Genomic DNA, 25,989 nt, shown 5'->3' with positions numbered 1-25,989 from the left:
CCAAGATAAATATTCGAAAAATGGTGAAATATGATCGTACTGTCGGTCATTGCATACATATATTATGAACACGTTGTAATTTATTCGAGAGTTCGGTGCTTAAGTCAGTGAACAACACGTCACAATAGTCAAAGTGCGGCATTACGAGTGTTTGAAGTAATGTCTGTTCCAGTGAACCATCGACGATCTGCCTATGTTCGCAGAATACTGTCATACAAGAGCTTTCTGAAGTAGACTGTTTACAGAAGGTTGCTACGTTACATCAAAAGTGAGACGTCCTTTACGAGAAGATCCATCAAACTGACTCTTCTATTTTATTACTGTCATTCAGTAACACGTAAACAAACAATCGTTTCTGACATGGAGTAAACATCTGGAAGGAGCTGTAAAATAACATATAGCAATCTAAAATAGGGAAATATATTTCATCTAACTTAATTTTCATATATGTAAGGTTCATTTAGTGAATAGTATGTTTTAATCGGTTATATACTGACCTAATTAAAAGGTCAAAAGTATTGAAAAAATCGCACATCGCGACTCAATATGAATTTCATTTCTTTTATGTACATATTATCAGTATTAACGTTGTAACAGATTCACTCAATAATGAATTAAGAACTCTTAAATATTCATTCTCACAAGATCGATTTTTTACTGTCCATAATGTTCCTTGACTTTCTTGTACTACCTAAATATGATATTTGCCGATTGCAGGGGACTTTCTCCACGTGTTGTATCTATGTAGGTCGGTAAACACCGACTTTCTCCTATATTGAAGGAGCAGTGTAGCTTTATAATTACTTAAGTTGGAATTGTAAGCGATATCAATGTTAAAATATACAGGGTGTATCAAAAAGGATGACGCAAACTTACACCGCTGAAAGTACAAGATAATAGAAGCAAAAAAATCTCAGTAAACATGAGTCCACGCGAGAAAATTACGAATGTATGGTTACAAGCACCAATGATTTCATTGTAAACATCATCCTAGTTAGTACAAATTGATTTGAAATTTAGAATTTACTATTAATTTTTCATCTGATCACAGTCAATCATTGTGGGCCATTCACGTTTGTTAAGCACTATTACTATACCAAATTTGTCCCCTATTAAAATATACGGCACCGAAATTCCGTTCAATGAATCAGTAAAGAATCTAGGTATTTATATGGATATAAGTTTAAATTGGAACATTCAAGTTGCAGAAACCTGCAAAACATTATTCTCATTAATCCACTCGTTTAGACGATTGAAGAATTTTCTACCCTTTTCCATGAAAAAAATGTTAGTGCAAACACTCGTGATGCCCCACTTCGATTACTGTGATATTCTGCTTACTGACCTAAGCGTTACTTCGGCGCAGAGACTACAACATGTTCATAATATGTGCGTCCGTTTCGTCTGTAATATTCACCGGGCTGATCACGTAACACCATCCCTCGAAATGTTATCCTGGCTCCGTCTAGAAGATCGTAGGAAAATCCACTGTCTTTCCCTTCTCTTTCACATATTGCATTTCTCCACTCTTGTCTATCTTGCGTCTCGTTTTCAAAATTTATCCACCCATCATAACCTAGACACACGATCACAACACTCCTCAATATTATCCATTCCCTCCCACCGAACATCCTCATATTCATCTTCTTTCACTGTGGCTGTTCCTCGACTTTGGAATTCCCTACCGAGTAATGTCAGGGACTGTCAGACATCAAACCAATTTAAGAATAGACTAACGAAATATTTTTCTAACAATTCTTGTTAACAATAATAGCTGTTTCAGGTTTCTCAATGTTCAATGGTGATATATATCACAGATAAATGTCTAAATTATCGCATTATTATTATTACTGTTATTATTATTATTATTATTATTATTATTATAACTATTTCTTACCAATGTTTATTATTGTCACACTAACATTAGTTATCCAACTTTCATTATTTACTTTCATGTTGTTTTATGGTCTAGATATTAATGTAATAACTATGTAAGCAATTGTATTCTATTAGAATTAGAGTCTGGCTGGGCGGAAGAGAAGGCCTACTGGCCTTAGCTCTGCCAGATTAAATAAATAAATAAATAAATAAATAAATAAATAAATAAATAATAATAATAATAATAATAATAATTATTATTATTATTATTTTCTCTGAGGCACTGATGGATTCTTGTAAATGTACGACTTTTTGGGTGTCTTCGATCAGAATGTTTCTTGGTACAAGCGTACAGCCTCCGTGCGCTGCCGTTAGTCCTACCATACATGAAATGCATATCCGCATACTCTTCACTACTGTAAGGTTCCATTGTAACTACAGTACAATACAACTGGCACTCCTCAGATTAGTGACGTGACTGATACCTTTTGAGACTATGTACTGTATTCGTCCTGTAAGTTCTGCGTGTATGGTTTGATTATAACTCCACTTCTCGGCAATGTTCAGTTTCGTAAACAAAAAGCATTGGACCACTTCTAGTGCACAAGGAGTAAACCATACGATGTTACATATAAGACGAATATTTGTAAGTCCAAGAAATAAGACATCTTATATTAATTCATATACAATATGCGTAAATGTATACAAGTAATTTTAGACAATGTATCATGTGCAGGCTGTGAATGTTCCTTGGATTTAAATGTTTATTCGTAATCGTTGTTTTTAGGCTTAGTCTATTATAGAAGCTTCCAAGTTTCCGCCAACAATACAAAAGAAAACAAACATGAAAGATATTAGTGCTTCTAATGCTGTTCCACAGGAAATTAGCATCAAGTTTCTCGTGCGGAAGAAACGGGTGCTATTAAACTTTATGGAAGACGTCTCGTACAGTTTCAGGTAGTCATTTAAATACGGCCGCACTAGAGTTTCTAACAAGCCATATGCTACAAGTTCTGCGACTTCCGTCAACGAACAAAAGAAAGATTCAACGCGTCGAAAACTTATTCGGCAAATCCGACTGACGAATAAGTGTATATGACTTGCCCAAGAAAGTAAATATTAAAGTTTGTAGCACCCAGTAAATTATTCATACACACAAAGTTTTGAAAACTGCTTGCAAGTTGGGTAAGTAGAAACCTGACTAAAACAAAGCAAGACGATTTTAATTTCTATCCCAATAGCTTCAGCACTACTACTAAGAACGTCATATCTTCCTGGATAGAATTGTGAATACAATCGAAAATATTTCGGTATGCGAATGTACTTCTGAAATCAAAATTGCTAGGAAGAAATTGAAACATTCCTATCTTTCATCACCAAAAAGGTAGAAGTGAAATCATTCGATAAAAATGTTGTTCTGTTACCTGAAAGGACCAATATCAATTTTGTCTTATATCAAGAAACAATGATTATAGCATGCTATAGTAGTGCTGCAAGGCAATTTTAAAGAAGCCGTAAGGTTCAAATGACATGGATCTAAAGGGATAAATCTCCTTCATGAACCTCCCTTCCTTCTGAAAAATCACACAACCTACATTTATTGAACTTCACTGGAAAGTGCTATCACAGTGTTCCTACAGTCCCGACTTATCCCTGTGGGAAGACTATCATCTTTTTTCACCACTGAAGAAACTCTGAGAGAGAAAACAAATTTGCAACTAATGATCTGCTAATGGAAGACGGGTGTGGAAATAGCTACAAAAATATTCTTTACAGAAGGAATAAATAATCTCTAAGTTTGCTGGCATAAATGTTACCTTACCGATAACTTTGGGAAACATTAAAAAAATTAAGATGATTTTGATTCCTTTCATGTTCTGTAATCTTCTAATATCAAATTTGAACTTCCTTGCGTGCGATTATAATCTAAAAGATGCGTCATCAACATGTTATAAATTTAACAGAATTCAAAAGAAATCAAACTAGGGCTAAGTCCCGAAATAGGATCCTAGTATGTTTGTCGCTATAAACACTTATTCTTTGAGAAATTGCCGGCAACTTAAACGATTTGACATTGCAGTTAGAACTATGACAATCATTTATCTTCATATTGATGCTAATACGTTTATAAATAAAATGCAGCCATCATTGTCACATGTGTATCAGTTAATTCTGCTCTGTGAGTGATACTTAGAACGGCAGCAGAGGTCTTCATCATTCAATTTAGTAATTTAACCCAGTGACATTAAAGACAAGGAGAAAATGTGGTGAGGACATTCTAGATGTTAGTGGGCATTATATAGTATTCCTCTACATAAATCACGGACTTTTAACCGGAGTGCCATGGAACGTCATGTGCCGTAGCTGCGTGGACTAAGCCGTCATGTCTTGGACAAACGTTACGAAATGAGCTCTGGTTCGAGTCTTCATAAGGGAATATACATTTTTCTCGTCAAATTTCGGCCACTATATGGGACGACCCAGCATCGTGATGACTAGGGACCATAGTTTGTCCCAGGACGTACAGATAAGGTTAGCTGTTCATCGACAATGTTGAACTGACATATTTTACGCGTGCCACAGCATCTTTTTTGTGCTGAAATTGACGTTTTATTCATGATTTAAAACTAGACCTCATAGACTGTTTATAGTGCATTAAAGCAGCCGTGGCGAAAATGTGATGGTGCGCCGAGCCACTGTGTAACCTGCAAAGTGCATAGCACCTATGGAGGGAGGCGGACACTCGAAGGGGAAGTGAAGCAACTGTCTGACCTATTAACGGATTTTCATTTGCCTTACTTCAAGCACTTAAATATAATTTTATACAGTATAAGGTTACAAACTAATGTTTAGTACGTGTGAGGAAGAAAGAAATAAGAAAACATAGGACACATTATCACAACCTAAAATTAACGGTCTTCAGAATGTCTCTGCGACAGACTTTCAAAATCAGGAATTATGTCACTTACTGCCAGTCGTAGTTGATCACGAAGGTATTTGTCTGTCAGTCGTGATCTAAATTTGGTTTTTACTATTTTCATTGTTGAAAATAATTTTTCACAAACGTAAGTTGTAGCGAACATAGCTTCAAAAGAGCAAGCGAAAGAACGAAGCTTCGGATATTTATTTTTTGGCAAAGATTTGAAAAGTTCAACATTTGTCAAGTCTTTACATCTAGCTTTCATTTAACATCACATTGTAAATCTGTGAATAATAATAATAATAATAATAATAATAATAATAATAATAATAATAATAATAATAACATTTAGCCTTTTAACGTTTCGTGAGTAAAATGTAGTAGGCTATAATGCCTTTTTATGTTATACAACCGTTTTCCTCGTAATACTTGGGATCATACACTTAATATTTTCATCTATTGGCAGCAAGAAAACGTGTCCTCCCATCCTACTTGAAACTTTCGTTTTTGTAGAGGTACATGGTTTCGAGAGAGACATTGCGACGATACACCACTCGCAGGTCAGAGACAAATACAAATGGAACGGAGTTTGACTCGAATGAGTGAGAGGGTGGGGGTTGGAGAAGGTAGAAAGCAAGAGAAATGCAAAGCTATCATTGCGAGCCACAATGTACTCGCGAGTCACATTTTCGCCACGACTGCATTAAAGTAATAAAAACTGATACTACAATGATGTTTCCTACAATTTAAATTATTTGTTCATTTATTGACACTATCAATCATAATTTACTTTTGGACAAACTACATACTATTGGATAGAGGTATAGTTTTAAAATTATTCCAATCATATTTTAGTAACTGAAGGTAAATGACCAAAATTGAAGCTCAATTTAGTGAATACAAATATATTGAGATAGGTGTACCGCAAGGAACAATTTTGGGACCTATTTTATTTCTAATATATGTTAATGATCTGCTAAATATAAATTTAGAAAAATTTAATGGATCTCTATATTCATATGCGGATGATACAGTAGTTATTTTCAGTGGTTTTTCTTGGCAAGAAGCATATAGAAATGCTAATATTGTTAAAAAATGGCTTAATTCCAACTTCCTTTCTTTAAATATTCTAAATCAACTTTAGTTCCTTTTTCGTTAACAGCTGCCAGTGTTCAAAATTTAAAATTTAGCGATGAATATAGACTAATAATACACTGTGAAAATTGTTTAGATCCCAAAAGTTGTAAATGTCCACCATTGAAAGAAGCCACGTATGTCAAATATCTGGGTATCATTATTGATCAGAATTTAAAATGGCCTCATCACATTACTTATCTTTGTAAGAGGCTTCGTAAAACAATTGATAAATTCGTTTAATATTCGATGCTACTTACCCATTAGAGGTTTACGAAATGTTTATTTAGCCATTATTCAGTCTATCATTCAATATGGTATAATTGTTTGGGGTGGAAGTACAAAAATGAATCTCAGTCCGTTAAATTTACTACAAAAACGAATAATTAAAATTTGTTTGAAGAAACGTTTCGATTATCCAACTAAATTAATTTATTCTGAATTTAATGTATTTAATATTGAACAAATTTATAAGTATACGCTGTTAAAATTTTATCATAAAAATCGTAATAAGTTTGTATTACAGACACATAATTATGACACAAGACGAAATATTAATTCAACATTAGTAGAACCTAAATGTCGCACATCTGCTGGTCTAAAGAATAGCAATTTTGGCCCTCGGTTGTACAATGCTTTAACTAAATTACACCCAGAACTTCTAACATGTAACCCACTAACATATAACAAGAAAATTAGAAACATGTTAATATCTTCAATTTGATTAAATAAATTTATAGCCTATGTGTATGAATTAATCAACCTATATTATATTTGTATTCTATAATTTTGAAATATATATATATATAGTCCTACTTTTCACGTGCGATATTATTCTTCTCTAGTGTTAATATTATATTATATAATTCCATTGCCGCTGTAATTAAAATTTTAGTTCCTATTTTATTTTACTTATTTATTATTATTATTATTATTATTATTATTATTATTATTATTATTATTATTTATTTTCTATATTTCTCTTATTTAATAATGTATTATATAATTTCTGTAACTGTAATTTTAATTCTATTTCCTATTTTATTTTATTTTATACTTTCTTATAGGCCTATTAATATTATACCTGAACTGCGACCGAACACGAGCGCTGCTCATTCGATCTCAAATTTTGTTAATACTACTGCATCTCCTTTTTATATTGTTTGTATTATTTTATTTCTATTTCTCTTGTTTGTTTGTAATTATATTCTTCTGTATATTTAAATTTAAATAAATAAATAAATAAATTTATTTAATTCATTTATTTTTACTGGCAAAGTTAAGACCATTCCACTTCTTTTCCACTCAACAAGTATAAAAATGCATAGCAAATATAAATAACAGCAACACAGAGAATAATAACAATAATAATAATAATAGCACAAAATGTAGACTTGTTTAGTTACATATGATTTCAAGAGTTAAATAACTACAATTTAGTGTTAAATCAAAGAAATTATATTTCATAATGAAGAACAATTTGTATACAGCACTAAAGAATAAACCTGCAGGTAAATAAAAAAAACTGTTCACACTCCTGAAAATATTGAGACTATTAGACTTGCTTCAGAGAGTAAGCAGTCCGATGCGTTCAGTCGGAGACATGCTCTGGCACTTAACATGAGCCACTCTAGTGTGCGACGTATACTGAATAAAGATTTAAAATTTCATCCATACAAATTGAAAATTGTGCGTAAATTAAATCATCAAGACTTAAACAGTCGTGTCATATTTTGTGAAAGATTTTTTCACGAGATCAAAAATGATGAAGATGCTCTTTCCAATTTATGGATGTCTGATGAAGCCCACTTTCATTCAAACAGCTTCGTAAATAAACAGAACTTTCGGTATACGCAAACTAATCGAAACGTTGAACAACTGAAGACAGCAATTCGTGAAGAAATTTCAAACATCACAGTCGATATGATGCAAAGTGTAATGACAAACTTCAAAAGCAATTACATTTGATGTATACACGTTGGTGGAGGACATTTTAAAGATGCCATGTGGTTACATGTAAATGGCAAACTATATTCTATATTTTCATATACCTAATAAAAGTTAATTTAATATCTGTAGTTCCATTACACTAATTAAAAATCTCCCGTTCCTTTGGCCCACTCTGTATCTGCTTAGTCGTGCCAAGAAGCATAGTTTCTTTACCCCGCAATAAATTTGGAGTTCCTCCCGCCCCAAAAAACCCGCACGAAATTGGAATACCTTCGCGTTCTTCGCAAGGAATTTGACTGCTCTGGCTTTCCTTACAAATCATCACTTTTAAATAGCTTTTTGCTATACTTCCTTCCGATGGAAGTCATGCTTTTGAAAGTTTAAGGCATCTTATAATGCCACCGTCACATAGACTTTGAATTCGCGAACTTCGGTTGTGATTACAGGCAAAGTCAAAAATAGGGAAGACGGTAAATAATAAATTACGAAATACCCAGTACAAGACTAAATTTCACGAATAATTACTCTCCTGGGTTCACTAATTTAATTTTGTTTACTACTCCATCTACGTTACAGAATAACATCATTAAGCAAAGTTCAAACGTAAGAAATTACGGGTTTTGCATTTCAGGAACTAAGGAAGAAAATGAAAACGAAATCAGATCATAACACTTGCTAGAGATTAAAACTCAAGATTGATTCCCACACCATCTTGAAACAAACCAAGAGCGAAAGAGTGATATAATTAAATTACGTCAGGTAAACACGACACGGAGTGATGCAATGAACTTCATAGCAGCGTTAACATCGTTAATTAAAACTGTATGTTTACAGAGGAAATTATTTTTTGTTCTCAATTAAGCTCCATCTTGTTAAGAGCTTTAACTTTTAATACACTTCTGAAATCAAATATGACGACATCGTCACATCATCGAGTAGAAAAGTGCATCATTAGAGAAATTTACAGATATACAATGATAACTTACTTATTAATGGACAAAAATTCGTTCCGAAACCGGGAATCGAACCCAGTACAATCAGCTTGGCGCGCTGAGTGCTCTTACCATCTGAGCTATGCCGAGACCCGATCCACAGTGCTGGCCGAACTCTCCTCCTTTGTCTATGGTCTACTACCTGCATTTTAGACTTAAACATGGATCATTCAATAAGTGGCAACAATGTTTGCATGTGGCGCTATAAGCGGTGAATGATGCAAGCTCATAACAATTCGTTCCGGTACCGGAAATAGAGTCCAGGATTTCGGTGTCGGCATAGCTCAGGTGGTAAGAGCATTCAACGCGTCAAGTTGAGGATCCTGGGTTCGATTTCCGGTGCCCGAACGAATTTTTCCCCATTAATAAGTATCTACGTGATGATTACACAAAGTCATTGATCACATAATATTCAATAGAGGACAGCGTGGTATAGACATGTTGGATTTATAGCTGATCGCATAACTTTTATTTTTAATGTTACGCTTAGTAACATTTGCTACAATAATAATAATAATAATAATAATAATAATAATAATAATAATAATAATAATATTGGAAAGAGAAGACTATTCAATAATCTTTATATGAAACAACGAGTGAAAGTCAGGATAGGAGAAGAAATGTCAGAAGGAAGTGAAATTGGGAGAGTAGTACGTCAAGGATGTCCTTTATCGCCTATCCTGTTCAGCATTTACTTGGAGGATTCAGTAAAGAACTGTTTTCAGAACATGGGAGGAGTGATAGTAGGAGAAAAAAGAACAAAATTCACGAGATTTGCTGATGATATATATCTCCGCACATCCACCTGGCGCAGGCTTCTTTTCTTACAATGGCTGGTGTACTCACAGCCACCACCTCACTAATTACGGGTTAAGATATATGAGGAAACAAAGAGTAAAGAAGAAAATATTAAAGACTGGAGAAAGCTGGGTTTGCAGTGAAAGACTTTCCCTTGGGCAGAACACTGAATGAAGTGAATAATAATACATTATTATTATTATTATTATTATTATTATTATTATTATTATTATTATTATTATTATTATTATACACAGACTATTCCCTACCAAATTCCCACCTCCTGCATTTCACCTCTCGCAGGTTGGCAGGTCTGATGTTTCATGCGCTACTGTTTGTCAAGAATTACGTGAGGCGTTTAGTTCAATATTTGACTGGTAAGGCTGGACGCTTAGTCGCATTACAGAATGAAAGATTTGCTGCCAAATGCTGCTTTCGCAGTGGCTTAATGCACTCTTAAATGGTTATTAATTCAAATTCCTCTTAGGCTTATAGTCAATTAGATGTACACTGTCCTTATACGTGGGAACCATGTAACGGGAATTGCACCGTCTATCCGTCAAGAATGAAGTCGAAAAGGAGCTCAAATATTTGTAGGCCTATGATACAAACGCCATGAATAACAATATCCTTGAAGAAGAGAAGAGATTGTTATAATGACAAACAATGGGAAATGGCTTAATGGAGGGTACAAAACTTAGGACAATAACATTGAAAATGATAACAGAGGCATTGAATGAATGGGTGACATTATTTTATCAGATCTTGAGTGAACAAACATACGATCCGATAACAGAAATTCTCCGCTAAGCGCTTCCATAAAAATAAAAACTTTTGAGAAACAACCATAAAATCTAAGCCGCCCTACGAAACGAACATTACAACTGAGATTGGGCTATCCAAGTACTAGTATATAAGACCTGCTGAACTGTAATATGAAATATAGTCTTTCGCAGTCGAATACCAGCCTATCACGCAGGCAGCCCAGGTTCGAATCCCAGTTAAACCTATATATTTTATTGCATAACCCTTAGTAAACCATAATGCTCACAAAAGAGCAGTTGTGGATTTTCTCAGGAGTTCTTCTGTTTTCGCAATATAGGCGCCCTCATTATTCCGTTAATATATTTATTTTCTATATGTAGAGTGAAAGTGAAACAATCCTGTAGATTTTCAGAGCGAATACCTCATGTTGCATATAACAAAAAGTGTAATAACTAGGTATAAGGTAATTCGGAGTAAGATGTCAGCTGGGGGAAGACGCAACTTTGTTTGCAGTTCTTTTATGTGTCAGCAATTGACAGCGCGGATCCTCTAGTTTGAAGATTGTTGACGGGGTGGACACGTAGCGTGTGCATTTGTCTTACTTTATCGTCTTTCATCGCCGTTATTTGGGATCTTGTGAGCATAAGTGAGTACACACTTTATAATATTTCGTTGCTTATAGTTAAGGTTCATAGACTGATGTTTTATTTTAAATGGAATATCTGCTATATACGTGAGTTGTGTATTCTGTTACGCGCACGAGGCATGCCGCTATGGCAGCAACCTTGCGGCAGTAGGCGAGTAAGTGTGAGTGGCGTCTTCCCCCTGTAACTGGGGGAAGACGCAACATGGTTAAGAATTACATTATTTAACCCATAAATTATGTTGTGGGTAGGTTATTATTTGATAATATTTTACATTATATTATTTTACATATTCTCTGATACTTTACAAAAGGTATCAATGATTAAAAATGTAATTCAAATTTCATTTCTATGCAGACGATGACTTCAGACTGCAAAATAAAAACAGATCGGACATCTTAGTCAAAACAGAATTTAATTCGAGCTGGTGAAGATGTAAAGTATGGACAAGGATCATCATGGGCTGCAGCGAGGATACGTGGCATTCCATACAGAACTGACGAATGGAATCTTCAAACTTTACTAAAGGTTCACCAGGTCCTTCCACTAGCGGAGCATGTGGCAGTAGACCTACATCAATAGTTGCTTCCATCAGAACGGATAACAGGATTTCAACTCTGGAAACAATCAGCCCAATTCCTCAAGTAAGGAAATCTAAACTCTTTGGGCGTAACAAACAAACAGCGGAGATCTCAACTACACCACAGAGAAGAGAAACTATACGGGAAAAGGCCAGAAAAAAAATAAACCTTCACAACCAAGAAAGAAAAAGAGATTTGTAAGTTCATCTTCTTCTTCTTCTGGTGACGAAATTAGTCACGATGACAGTGGTAATAGTTTTGATGAGAAAGATGATTTTTGTTGTTTGTTCTGGACACTTTTACGCTAAGAAAGGTTCCTAGTACAACTGGATTCAGTGCATCTCATGCAAGAAATGGTTGCACGAAGATTGCATTGGTGATAATTTGCACTGTATGAAATGTGGTGCAGGCTCGTACTAACATTCAGAATTGTGTCCTAATTAATCAATTTTTGCAACATAATCATGAAACGAATTTATAATTAATTTGATAGATGTTTCTCTGTAGTTGTAATAAAATACTCATAAAATATTCCAAAGTTTATTTTATTTATGCCATTTACTGTGTTGTTGCATCTTACCCCATACCAAGTGGCATCTTCCCCGTATATATGGGGGAAGATGCCACCCTAACACGAGTTCCTTTAACATGAAAAATTGTTAACAATATACGCACTTGGAAAGGAACCAATCATTATACAGAGCCAATTATAATTGAAAAATACGATAAATTGGTTTTTATTGCCTTATCACTTCAGGTTTCAGTTGTATAGCCAAGAAATGCCTTAGTTGTGGCGTCTTCCCCCGAATTACCTTATATTATTTTTTATATATATATTCCGTCGGATCCCGGCCAACTAGTCACTCATAACGAGTGCACCTCAGCACATGTGTGGACTTCAGTCCTGCGTTCATAGACATCTATGACGTAGTGCAGAGGTCGGCCACTAGAGGGAACCCAAGAGTTGGAACTTAAACTGAGACGATTCTGTCCAACGCCGGGGTGAGTATCCGGTGTGGCTTAGTGGATAAAGCATCAGCACGTAAAGCTGAAAACCCGGGTTCAGATCCCGGCGCCGGAGAGAATTTTTCTCCGTTCCATTACTCTTTCATCGTAATAACTAGGGCTAAGAATTGTATGTACCAGTACGTAATTGCGTTGGAGGGGAGGATTTCAGTTTGTTTCGTTCAGCAGTGAACTTCAGTTGATCGGTTACATTACGACCGAATACTGCTATTCGTAACAGGCAACATTCAACGTCCTGTAAAGAAGAATAATAGCAAGATGCCGAGGACGAAATTTGTGACTTAATTTCAAATGAAAAAATTTGTAATAATGATACAGATTTTGAGTTAAATGCTTGTGTAAAATATTTAAAATATTCCCTCATTTTCTCTGCAAAAGTGGAACGAAGTTCTTCTAGATGTACTTAAGGCTACGTTTTCTAGCAACAGGCAATCATTCTCCTTTGAAAATTTGAAAATGTGGTTTGTTATTCACTACAACAGAATATGAAATGAAAAGTTACGTAAAACAAAAATGTAATACACCATCATATTAACATAGTGAAGTAATAAGGCTGATACTTGTCAATGTTATTAGGTGTATTTTCTACAGACAGAAAATAAAATGTCTTTAAAATAGTGCAATTTTTGTTTAACAAAGAAAAGGCCTTTAAATTTTTCTTTAGTAGATAGTTGTGTTTCGAAGTCAAAGGAGTAGCTTTCAACCTCCCAAATGCTGAGGACTAACTTACCGTGATGATAAGTATGAGTTCAAACGAACGAAAGACACTGCGTTAACTCACCCCAACTCTGAGACGTATTCAAAGTTAGAGGCGCACGAAGCGCACTGGTAGTATAACGGCATATATTTCTCAGGCCTAGCAATAACATAATATTGGTGGAATGTTCATAGTTTTCTCAGAAAAAAATTACTGTTTAACACCCTCAAAATTTGGAAATATTGGCAGCGGTGAAGCGAAAATGACAAGGTGGGGGGTATCGCCTTTCCTTTTCATTTCCATTTATGTCCAAGGCTGCTGTATAATGTTTCGAATGAAACATTTCCACTTCTCTTTATTAAAAAAAAAAAAAAAAAAAAAAAAATTCATTCAATCTTCTAGAAGTGACGGCTACAAACTTAAAGTGTGGAATATCAGAGATATCGACATCGTCGTACTATTGGGTGGCAATGTTCCCACAGTAACATGACCTATGAATCCTCCATTTATATATGTTGTTTCAGCTGGCTAAACCCACACTTTAGCTTCTTTTAACGTCCCGTATACGAGTTAAAACATTTTCGGAGTAGGGCACAAAATGATGTTTACTCAGTGTTATTTTAGTGCATATTCCTATAAATATTTTGAAATTACTGTTTTCCACTTTTACAAACAAAATCTTAGCTAAGAACATCATGTTACACGAGTCGTAATAGAACAGTGACCGAGTAATAGGAACCAAATAAGAAGAAGAAGAAGAAGAAGAAGAAGAAGAAGAAGAAGGTGGTCTGCTTTGAATCTTGAGAAATACTTCTACATTTTTATTGTGTGTTCTCTATAAAACATTGTTTGTCTTCTCTGATTTTAGAATTGTATAAATGATATTTACCCCATTCGAACTGAAGTATTCACTCCAAACTCTTATCACCAAGTTGAACTCCAGACGCATAGGATTACTTTCTTCCTTTATAGTCACTGCAGTAGAGCGTCTCGTTTAGGCACAGTGAAAACATGAACAAAGTGCAGGTAATGTGTGGGGGGAGGACGAGCCGTATGATAAACAAGAGGGATGGATGCACAAGATTTTAGTTACAACATTTATGGCGGAGCATTAATTGAAATTATACTTTCCAAAAACACACAAAACAAAAGAACACAAATTGCATAACGTTATCATATAGGCCTACACATTTTAACAAACAAGCAATTGTAACGTTGAAATAATTCAATATAACAAAACAAATTTGGTACTTATATGATGTTGCTTTCAAGCAGCATTTTTTACGGTCATGAATTACATTCTCTGTACGACTAATATAATATCACCGTCTTCTGTGGCCGAATTAACAAAACTACAGTATATTGGTCTGAAGTGACAACACTATTTCCTAAACATAATTATCCCTTCTCAAAGTTCAATTTATTCAGGCGCTATACCTGACCATTTCAGATCAGTATACTGTAGTTTTGTTAATTCGGCCACAGAAGACGGTGATATTATGTTAGTCATACATAGAGAATGACATTCATGACCGTAAAAAATGTTATTTGAAATCAACACCATATAAGTAGCAACATTTGATTTGTTATATTTAATTATTTCAACGTTACAATTGTTTGTTTGTTAAAATGTGTATATGATAATGTTATGCAATTTGTGTTCTTTTGTTCTGTGTGTTTTGGAAAATATAATTTCAAATAATGCTCCACCATAAATGTTGTAACTAGACTTCGTTGAATTGCCACACGCAGCACGCAATCAGGTTGCCGATGTACGGTAGTATAGACCTCCCGGTCTCGTAGTATAAGCAGTTCATGTTAAGAGTTGTGACCGGTCCAAATAGATAGAGCAGCAACAGATAATGTATTACCTATGTAAGCACTTGTTTTTGCATTACTGTGGTTGGAATAGTCAAAGCTTAACATTTGTTCAGTGCAAACAAGCATTCAATCAAACATACTACAATGAGAGTGTTGCTGTTCCAAACAGTTGCCCCTGGAATACCCTTACCACCGCAGCCAGTCTTGACCCGTTGGGAAACGTGGTTGGATGCTGTTAATTATTATGCAAAATATTACGGCAAAATAATGGAGGTACTTGATGCATTAGATAGCACAGACAGTTCCGCTGTTGCAGCTGTAAAATCATTGCCTTCTGAACAGCTATTGGAAGATATTCTGTTCATTGATTCTAATTTTAAAATCGTGTCCAAAAGCATCACCCTGTTAGAATCGTCTAAACTACAACTCTCAGACGCCCTTAATATAGTGGATAAAGTATCACAAACCCGTTATCCAAAATAACAATTCACTAAATTCAGAAAAAGTGAAATGTAAATTTAGAAACATTATTGCTATAAATTCTGCCTATTCACAACTTCGTATTATAAATGATGTACTATCAGGTCACGACAAGACGTCTGAAGTTTGTGTACTAAAAAGTAGTGACTTTCCGTTCTTCAAATATGCACCTACTACATCGTATGATGTTGAACGTACATTTTCCCAATATAAAACTGTTTGAGTGACCATCGGAGGAGGTTCACTTTACAGTCCCTCAAAATGTACGTAACTCTTCACTGCAATGCACATATTCAAGAATGATGTGAGTATATTACATTAAATTTTAAGAGTTAATATATCTCACTACAAAATAATTGTATATTTACATGTTTAGACATTTCCTACTTCAATGATCATTCATTATATTTCTTGAATGCAGGGTACAGGTTTTATTGTAACCTTAATATACTGCTCAGTGTTTACATCAGAGGCATACTCCATCCGTTGCACGTCCCCTTCTCATACAGTCTATACTGCGTGCGTAGTAAACCTTACGATTCTCGTGGCAATTCCACGAAGTCTAGTTGTAACTAAAACCTTGTGCACCCCTCGTGTTTACCGCACGACCCGTCATCCCCCTACACGTTACCTGCGCTTTGTTTACGTTTTCACTGTGCCTAAACAAGACGCTCTACTCTACCTCATTCCCTATATGTAGGCTAATATTGAATTGATTGTAAGTGAGGTGCGGTTGGTGGAAAGTTGTTTATGAAGTAATGGTATTATTAAATTTGTCATAGAAGTCGACAGCTTCAGTCTAAGAGTCGGTTAACTCTAGCATAACGAGACGCATTGAGAGAGCAACTCTGCTGTCAAGACACTTCTTTATATTAGTCAAAAACTGAACTGTCTAACTCCGCAGCGTGCTATGCGCTATACTTTGTACACAGATAATCTCTTTCCAGTGGGTCGGTGACCAAACGCTGGACTCTACTGTCTTGTAGGTATGACAACGAACTCTACTGAACAAATGAGATCAATTAATTTTTACTTTAGTTGTAATGGTTTGCTAAAGGTACTTCTTATAGTGTTTTTTATAATTCTGTAGTGTCTAACAATGCAGAGTTCAGAAACTCACTTCAACAAGGTTGCTGGGCATGAATGAACAGCCAGTAGCATTAAACAGCTGATATCAATGAGCAAGTCATTTGCAATTAGATAAGAGACGTGATCGAGATAGGTGTATTATTTTTTAATAACATATGAGGCAAGACGATATGAGTAAAACATATGTCAATTTGTGTATGCTATTTAAAATACTGAAGCAGAAAAATGTTTTAATAGACAAGCGCAATATTTCTGTTAGTTATTAACTGTTGTTGGAATGCTGAAAAGGTAAAAACTGAACGAAAAGCAAATATTATTCTATCCAACTTACTGAAAGTATTTTTAGTTAGTGAATTGAGTTCATGTGTATGTTTTCGTTAAATAAAGAAGGAAATATGTAACACATTTGCAATAGCTGAAATAATATGTAACGCAATAACGAACAGTTACAAATAACAAACAAATTAATAATATTTAATTTCCGTTTTACGATAGTTTTCAAACTAAACGCAGTACATTCACTTAGAGCAGAGGTGGCGAAAATGTAATCGTGCGCCGAGCCACTGTGTAACCTGCAACGTGCATAGCCCCTATGGAGGGAGACGGACACCCGAAGGGGAAGTGAAGCAACTGTCTGACTTAGTAACTGATTTTCATTTTCCTTACGTCAAGCACTTAAATATAATTTTATGCAGTACAAGGCTACAAACTAATGTTTAGTACGTGTAACGAAGAAAGAAATGAACAATATCACAACCTAAAATTAACTGTCTTCAGAATGTCTCTGCGACAAAGTTTCAAAATCAAGAATTATGTCACTTACTGCCAGTCGTAATTGATCACGAAGGTATTTGTCTGTAAGTCGTGATCTAAATTTGATTTTTACTATTTTAATTGTTGAAAATAATGTTTCACAAATGGCTTCAACAGAGCAAGCGAAAGAACGAAGCTTCGGATATTTATTTTTTGGCAAAGATTTGAAAGTTCAACATTTGTCAAGTCCTTACATCTCGCTTTCATTTTACATCACATAGTAAATCGGTGAGTTCAAATTGAAGAGCTAACCGCATTATTCGTACATCTGCTGAAAAAAGGTCGACGTACAGAGATGATGATGATGATGATGATGATGATGATGATGATAACAACTATAACACTTAACCTTTTAATGTTTCATCAGTAACATGTAGTATAATGCCGTTTTATGTTATACAACCGTTTTCCTCGTAATACTTGTGAACAAATCATACATTTAATATTCTCATCATATTGACAGCAAAAAAATGCGTCCTCCCATCCTACTTGGAACTTTCGTACATGGTTTCGAGAGAGACATACTCCACTCGCAGGTCAGAGACAAATACAAATGGAACGGAGTTTGACTCCAGTGAGTGAGAGGGTGGAGGTTGGCGGAGGTTAGAAGCAAGCAAATGCGCAGCTATCACTGCGAGGCACAATGTCTCGCGAGTCATGTTCTCGCCACGGCTGACTTAGAGCAATCACATATCGTAATGAGAATGAAAGACGTTGTATCACAGTATAGGAATATTTTTTTTCTCGTTTAGCTTCATAAATTCCTACTCAAAGTTCATCAAAACAGATTTATTAAAATAATACCGATTTTTTATATTATTTCATATACATATAAATTATTAATAAAATATATAAAGATTTTCTGAATATCTAAAACATTTTTTATTTTTATTTCATAAAATTACATTAAATTTTAAGCATTAAATCATCATTAATAAGATGCGCCTAAAGTATTCCAGTAACGCACGCTTAAATAAACCTGAAATTGTTTTAATTCACATACGCCTACATACAGTACATATACCGGGTGTTTCAGCCCATCCTTAACATCCTTTTTTCTCAAAAACTATGTGATACTGGTTGCTCATAAAAAATTCTGATAATTAAAACCTATGTAAGAATCGATTGATGGTAGTACCATTTCCCGTAACAAACCTGAAGTAGGGGTACCTGTGGCCAACTTCGAAATTTCAAATCAGAACATGGGTTATTGAAGGTACCATTGGAAATACTTTTAAAAAGAAACAACTTTCACTGAAACTTTTTTTTTAACTTTTATTGTTTACTCACAAAACAACAAAAACGGTACCTTCTGAGAAATGCTGTATGTTGTTTATGTACGCATACTCTTCATAGTAAGTGTTCAAAATATACGCCACCCTGTGCTAAACAATGTTCTGATCACCTCCTAACATCCGTGATTGCATTTCAGTATAGCTGAGAGACCCACAGGCTTCTCTAGGTCTAATTCTTTGTTTCATGTCTTCTCTAGTTGTCGGTCGCACCTAGTAGAACATGTCTCATCATACAGGGACATCACTTTATTTTTACTAACAGTTTGAATATTAACCTGGCTATACCTTTGGATTAACGGTTGAAAATAGAAAACACTGTTTGCTACCCCCTTCCACGAATGGAGTTCGATGATACTGACGTAAAATACAAACAAATCACTTTACTAGGTAAAGGAGGGAAGAAAAGTAGTTCATCCATTTCCGTAAACTAGGAAATCTCGCAATTGTGAGTTTGATAATTTTCATTAGGTTTTTGTTTAATCAAAATACAGCACAGTATTAACAATAAGTGTTTTTACTCACGAACTGAGTTATCCATGCGAACGTATTCATTATGAAGTGTATATTTTACTGTCTACAGCACATTAACGTACAATGTAGAGACTGAAGTTGAAAAATGGATATTTAAACACATTTTTTAAAATGGTGGCCGTTCATTTTGATACAGGTTTAATTAAAGTTTCGTCCTTCGAACTAATTCTGTACCTACTCTATAAAAGAATACCTTACGTACTGTAAATTCAATCTTCACTTCTATCCGATCCGATAAGATAAAATTACTCAGACTTGCTATTTACTGTTCGTCCAAGTGGTTATGTCACAGGATCGTAGAAATAGGGGAAATCACGTGACAGTTAATTACTTAACGAGGTCCTTTTATTTAAGTTATTTTAAACAGTTGTATAATATTACAACAGAAATTAATGTTTTCAGAAAAGAGCCAAGACAGCCCAGGCACTAGCTTTACAGAGGGGCGAGTAGAAGTGGGTGGGGGAAATCGGGATGCGAAGTAGGCAAACAGACGACAGTACCTGTGTGAAAATATGATTCAATATTGAAGGCTCTTTCGCCACTGGAAAATGCGAATATATTTCTGAAACGTACTATACTTAGTAACTCAGTATGTTTACTATATGCGACCTTGGTTCTGTTGGAGGACAATTGGAACTTCATTAGTAGAAGGGGTGGGAGTGAAGTACATACAAAAACTCAGGTACAATAAAAATTGAAGTAAAAATAAAATGATGTCCCTGTATAATATCATATATTGAAAAGTTTCTACTTTTACTATGCATTTTGTTTCATCACATGAACGGTTAAAATTCAGTGTGATTTTAAAAATTAAATTGCATGCACATATTAAATTATCAGCAAATCAAATAGATTGACAATATAAAATCACTAATAAAAATAACTTTATTTTATGATTATGTGTCATGCATTTCAACTTTCTTTGTAATATCATTATAAAATATCTACGTGTTGGAATTAGAATATAAAAAACTGGCTACCAGTTCATTATAAACTTTTCTCATGTGAACAAAATATCAATTAACTTAATAGGCTTCATTGAAACAACCAGAAAACGGACACTAAAATATTGACAATTTGATTTTGCTCATCACATTAATGATAGAGATTATTTTAGCCTATTTTATACAAAAATAGGTTTTATTATATATGATTAATAACAATATGTAAATGAACACTTTTTTCCCATTATTCTTGAACTTTTTTCCTAGAGATTAAATTAATTTCTCTCATTTTAACTAAAAATAGGAAATCAACGGAAACAACAAGATACTGTAAACAAAAGAACATCAATTTGAAGATGTTACGCGTAACACTGAAATTAAGGACTATATTCGTATATATGCTTTGAAAGAAAGAGTGATTATCATCTTTGTTTACCAGACTAATAATATCCTATTAAATTTAGTCATTATATATTTTTCTAATATTCTCAAAGGCTTAGAGTTATCAATTTATTACTAAAAATTATATGAAGCCACTTCAGTTGTTTGTATCAGTTCATAAATTATATACAGATGACGTATAACATCAGTTTAAACTTAAAATAATCTATTAGTAGTATCATATTGACAGCCGTTCAAATCTTGGATTTAAATATCGAGATCCTAAGCTATTCAAATGAACAAAAAAAGAAAATTTAAATTAATGTTAGAAATATGCATAATATAATTTTAAATTAAAAAACACTAATTTCTTTCAAAAATTGGTAAACAAGTTTAGATAAATATTTCTGAATTTTACACAAATATTATAGACCACACACCAAAAGAACTAGAATTATACGATGCAAACTAGACGAATATCAATTTGTTAATGTTTTTTAATGTAATATTATGCGACAAGTATTTTAGTTAAACTACTGGATCCAATTTTTATATTTGCAAGTTGAATGTTAATAGGCCTATATAATTACTGAAAATTTTAGCGATTTATTTTTCTATTACCACAAGGTAATGACTCGATTTGTCCCGCGCCGTGGCGTCGCGGTCTAAGGCATCATGCCTGGGACTCGCTTTACGGAATGCGCGCTGGCTCGAGTCCGCATGGGGGAAGAAATTTTCTCATGAAATTTCGGCCAGTGTATGGGACCGGTGCATCGTGATGCACTTGGGGAGCTACGATAGGTAGCGAAATCCGGTTACGCAAACCAGCTATAACGACTGGGGGGTTCATCGTGCTAACCACACGATACCTCCATTCTGGTTGGATGATCGTCCACCTCTGCTTCGGCATGTGGCTGCGAGGCCAACAGCTGGCTGGTCTGTCTTGGCCCTTCGTGGGCTGTAGCGCCACGGATTATTATAATGACTCGATTTACGCCAAAAATTCACGAAATCATTTCAATTTAGATGTGTTAATTCGCGAAAATGATTATATGTGTATAACAGCGTTTCTCAAACTATGGTCCGAAGACCACCTGTTGTCCTCGAGGTCTGCCCTTGTGGTCCTTCAAAAACGACAGAAGAAAAAATAAAATTCGAACGAATTGCGTATCACACTATAGCTTAAAATCTCAGAGTTTGGAAATGACACATGGCAATCGAATTTCACTTTTTCTCCCAGTACAGACATTTTATGAAATTTATTATCCAATCCGTCTATCGACTTCCCACTCTATAGTCAGCAACAAAAGAGGGATTTAAAGCACTATATACATGGTGTTTCTCGACATCGTTTCCCTGCACATCTGGCGCCGCACTTGGAACCCAGTCAGGGACCACCCGAATTCATAACAGAGGACCAAAGTACCGAACCTTAATTCAATTTTAAAATATAAGTATACTGGTATTAAAATATGCTACGAAAGTGATAAATTTGCTTTCGAAGGTAACAAGAGTAAGGTGGTCCACGGAACTGTTCTGACTTTAAAAAGTGGTCCCCACTTCAAAAAAGTTGTAGAAACGCTGGTGTATAATTTCGGTTATAATAAAATAAAATAAAATAAAATACGTTAAGTTAAGAAACAATACATTTCTTTCGCAGTTAAGTACATATTATATATCAAAACATCCAATCTTCAATATCTCCCTACACCACAAACGTGACTAACGTCTGATTTCCGTTTCGTTATGAGTTATATGGGTTAAATGAGAAGATAGGTAAATGAAATGAGGCAGAGGTATGTCACAAGGGAATGGTTTAAGTTTCATCTCTCCTGTGTAGTATGGGAAGATATCGAAGTTTCACTTATCGAAACATATGTATTAACTTGTTTGAACACAATTGCAGAACTTGATCCTCAATCTACGTAGGTCAATTTATCTGTTTTAAACTCAACATTTAAATTTACCAATACAGTGAAACGGCTGATGACGTAAGCAAAACTAATGAAAATTTGTCGTTATTCACAACATTAATTTTACAGACTACTGAAAATACAATTAGCTATGTCCTATGCACTTGTTTTTCGCTTACAATATTACTGTAACTACAAATTATGAAGACTTAATAAAACGTAATTTTTATTTTTATATTCTTCTGAACTCTTAAATTATTTACGAATAAAATTCGGCGAAGTTATTTTTAATCATAAAAGATGCAGGCAGCGATCATATATTATAAGTTTGATCAGCTAAAATTAATAAATTATAAATTTATTGAATTAAGACAAGATTACATTTTGTTGTATAGTTATGTTTCATGGTACATACAGTACATAAGTCTACTATGTACGTCCCCGCAAATTATGTATTCAAATGTTGCAAACAGAATTGAAGAAATTGATTCACTATTTAGGTCTATTTATCAGTTCTGAACTCGAGAATTTTAATTGTCCAATATAATGAAACGTTTGGTCAATATTAACAACTAAATTAATGCAAATTAGTTTTTTGAAATTCAAAAAATTTTGTTCAATATTCTTAAGGATTCAATCCAAATATTACATTACCATTTATATTTTGCCAATTGATGATTTATTGGGTTTGCATTTCTCTGGTTTTATTTTACTAAATAATTGCTGTATTTAATATTTTTGTCTTTCTAAATTATTCTGTAGTGCTTTTATTCTGGATCTTTATGGTCATTGAAGGCATATTATTTTTGTTAAAAAATAATATATAATTAATTTTATTGAATGCTGAAGAAATAATAACGAACTGTGTACTTCAAAAAATACCCATAGTTATTTCTTGCTTACAATATTAATATTAGTATAAATTATGAAAAATTAATTGTAAATATCATATTTGTATTCTTTTGGAAGCATTAGATTATTTTTACGTAAAATTCGGCCAAGTTGTTTCAGTTCTCGAATGTTACAGGAAGCACATGACAGAAGTTTCATCAGCTGAAAATCACGAATATTACTGAAATTGGCCTCTATTTATGTTTCAAAATACATTTTTACTATATACGTCATTGTGAATAAAGTACTCCCGTGTTGCAAGCAAAATCGAAGAAATTGGACCATCATTTATGTCTCCATTTATCTGCTTGTAACTCAAGAATTTTAATTTCCCATTATAATGAAACGTTTGTCTGATATAAACAACGAAATTAATGCAGATTTGTTGCTTTATATAATTAATTTCGTGGATTACTGAATACCAAATAATAACGCACTGTGTACTTATACCCGTAGTTACTAATTATTTCAATATTAATACTAGTACAAATTATGAAAAATTAATTGTAAATATTATATTCGTATTCTTCTGGAATTATTCGATTAGGGACTATTTATGCGTAAAATGTCGGCGGAGTTGTTTCAATTCATTAATGATACAGCGAGCACATGACAGAAGTTTTATCAGCTGAAAATGACAAATATTACTGAAGTAGGCCCAAGAAAAAAAACATATATATTGCATAATGTAGTTTTGTTTCAAAATACAGTCATACTATGTACGTTATTGTCAATTAAGTACTCACGTGTTGCGAGCAGAATCGAAGAAATTGGTCCACAATTAGGTTCCATTTTTCTGATTTGAACTCAAAAACCGTAAATTACAAATACACCGAAACAAGAACCGGTATAAACAAAACAAATACCGAACGATGTCCGTTACGAGAGATGGACTACCGATCGTGGCAACACGAGACAGTTGAAAGCGACGTCGTCTGTACTCACGGGAGCCGCATGACTGAGATTGGGGGTTCGCCTCATGAGCGTGAGGACCCGGCGCTGGTACTGCCCACTTCTTGGAGGCTACGCACGCGAGCCAGCATCCCCCCCGGCTCCAGACGCTTACGCATGCGCAGATACATGTGCGAAGAGGATGCTCGCTGTGAGATGAAGTCTCAAAGTATCAAGTTTGAGGTGTTTCGGAAAATTACAAAGAATAGTACAGAGACTTTCCGAGCCACCGCAGAAACAAACTCGCGGATCAAGAGATTTTAATAATGTCGCGCATTCCATGCAGACGACGAAACGCAAGGGTTGAGAACGACAAGATTATATTTCGCGTGCAAGGGAGACGAGAGATGTTATTAAAAGGGACACGGAAGATGCGTAAATTAGAAATAAGATAGGCTACCTACGTCTCTATTGTAAAGCATTAAGTAATGTTATTGTTTTATAATGGTAGGTTATTTAATGACATTACATCAAGTAAATACTTATTCATCACTTTTTTGTTATTGTGTATTATCTTTATTTTTTATGTAGATCCAATTTTATTTTGTCATTTATTTAATGGGTTTTATTCTTTCTTATTTATTTGAATATCTATAATAATTGAGCCGTTCAGAGCAAAAGTAGTGTAAGTCAAAATTGAGTAATGAGACTTGAAGTAAAAATTCTGTAAAATACAGCGCAAAGTAGCAATTAATATGTCCTTCTTGTTATCCACTCACTGCTAATAGTTCAAATAAATTGAATATTAATTGCTACTTTGCGCTGTATTTTACAGAATGTTTACTTTAATCCTCATTACCCATTTTTGACTTACACCACTTCTGCTCTGAACGGCTCAATTAGTGATATCAAATTCAATTTTTTTTTTTCAAATTCAAATTTCAATTTCAAATTCAAATTTATTTACAATTTACATTTGAATTTACATTTGGATAGATACCCGAAATGAGCATATGCTCGTGCTCGGGTACAGTCCAGTAGTCTACATAAATTTTACAGGGTTCAACTAATAATGCTGATGATATAAAATAATAGTAACAATAATAATAATAACAATAATAATAATAATAATAATAATAATAATAATAATAATAATAATAATAATAATAATAGTCGTGACAGAGATGATACAAAGATTGTAATACAAAATAATTCATTAATAATAATAATAATAATAATAATAATAATAATAATAATAATAATAATAGAATAATCGTGACAGAAATGATACAAAGATTGTAATACAAAATAATTCATTAATAATAATAATAATAATAATAATAATAATAATAATAATAATAATAGTGATAAAACAAAAATATTTACAATAATAAAATAAATACTAAGACGGATAAAATAAAATATAAAACCACTAGCGAGAGTTAACACAACTTAAATAAGCATATAGCCTAATAACCGGAAACAATGCCAAACTCGAAAATCAACAGAAAAGTTCATTGTATCGCAGACGACAGCAACCGCCGTATTGACA

General features: G+C 33.9%; 1 protein-coding gene across 1 annotated transcript in view; it reads right to left on the bottom strand.

The window, feature by feature from the left end:
* The window catches only part of LOC138704705 (uncharacterized), a 597,313-nt gene extending 572,752 nt beyond the window's left edge, over nt 1–24,561 (bottom strand). Inside the window, exon 1 of the mRNA XM_069832845.1 lies at nt 24,293–24,561. Coding sequence (XP_069688946.1) covers nt 24,293–24,338 — 46 coding nt within the window. The 5' untranslated portion in view covers nt 24,339–24,561. The remainder of the gene's footprint in view (nt 1–24,292) is intronic.
* Between the last annotated feature and the right edge of the window lie 1,428 nt (nt 24,562–25,989).

Source organism: Periplaneta americana, chromosome 8, assembly GCF_040183065.1.
Source record: "Periplaneta americana isolate PAMFEO1 chromosome 8, P.americana_PAMFEO1_priV1, whole genome shotgun sequence".
Classification (NCBI taxonomy): domain Eukaryota; kingdom Metazoa; phylum Arthropoda; class Insecta; order Blattodea; family Blattidae; genus Periplaneta; species Periplaneta americana.
Note: the sequence above shows the minus strand (reverse complement) of the source record. Positions and strands in the feature narration are given on the sequence as shown.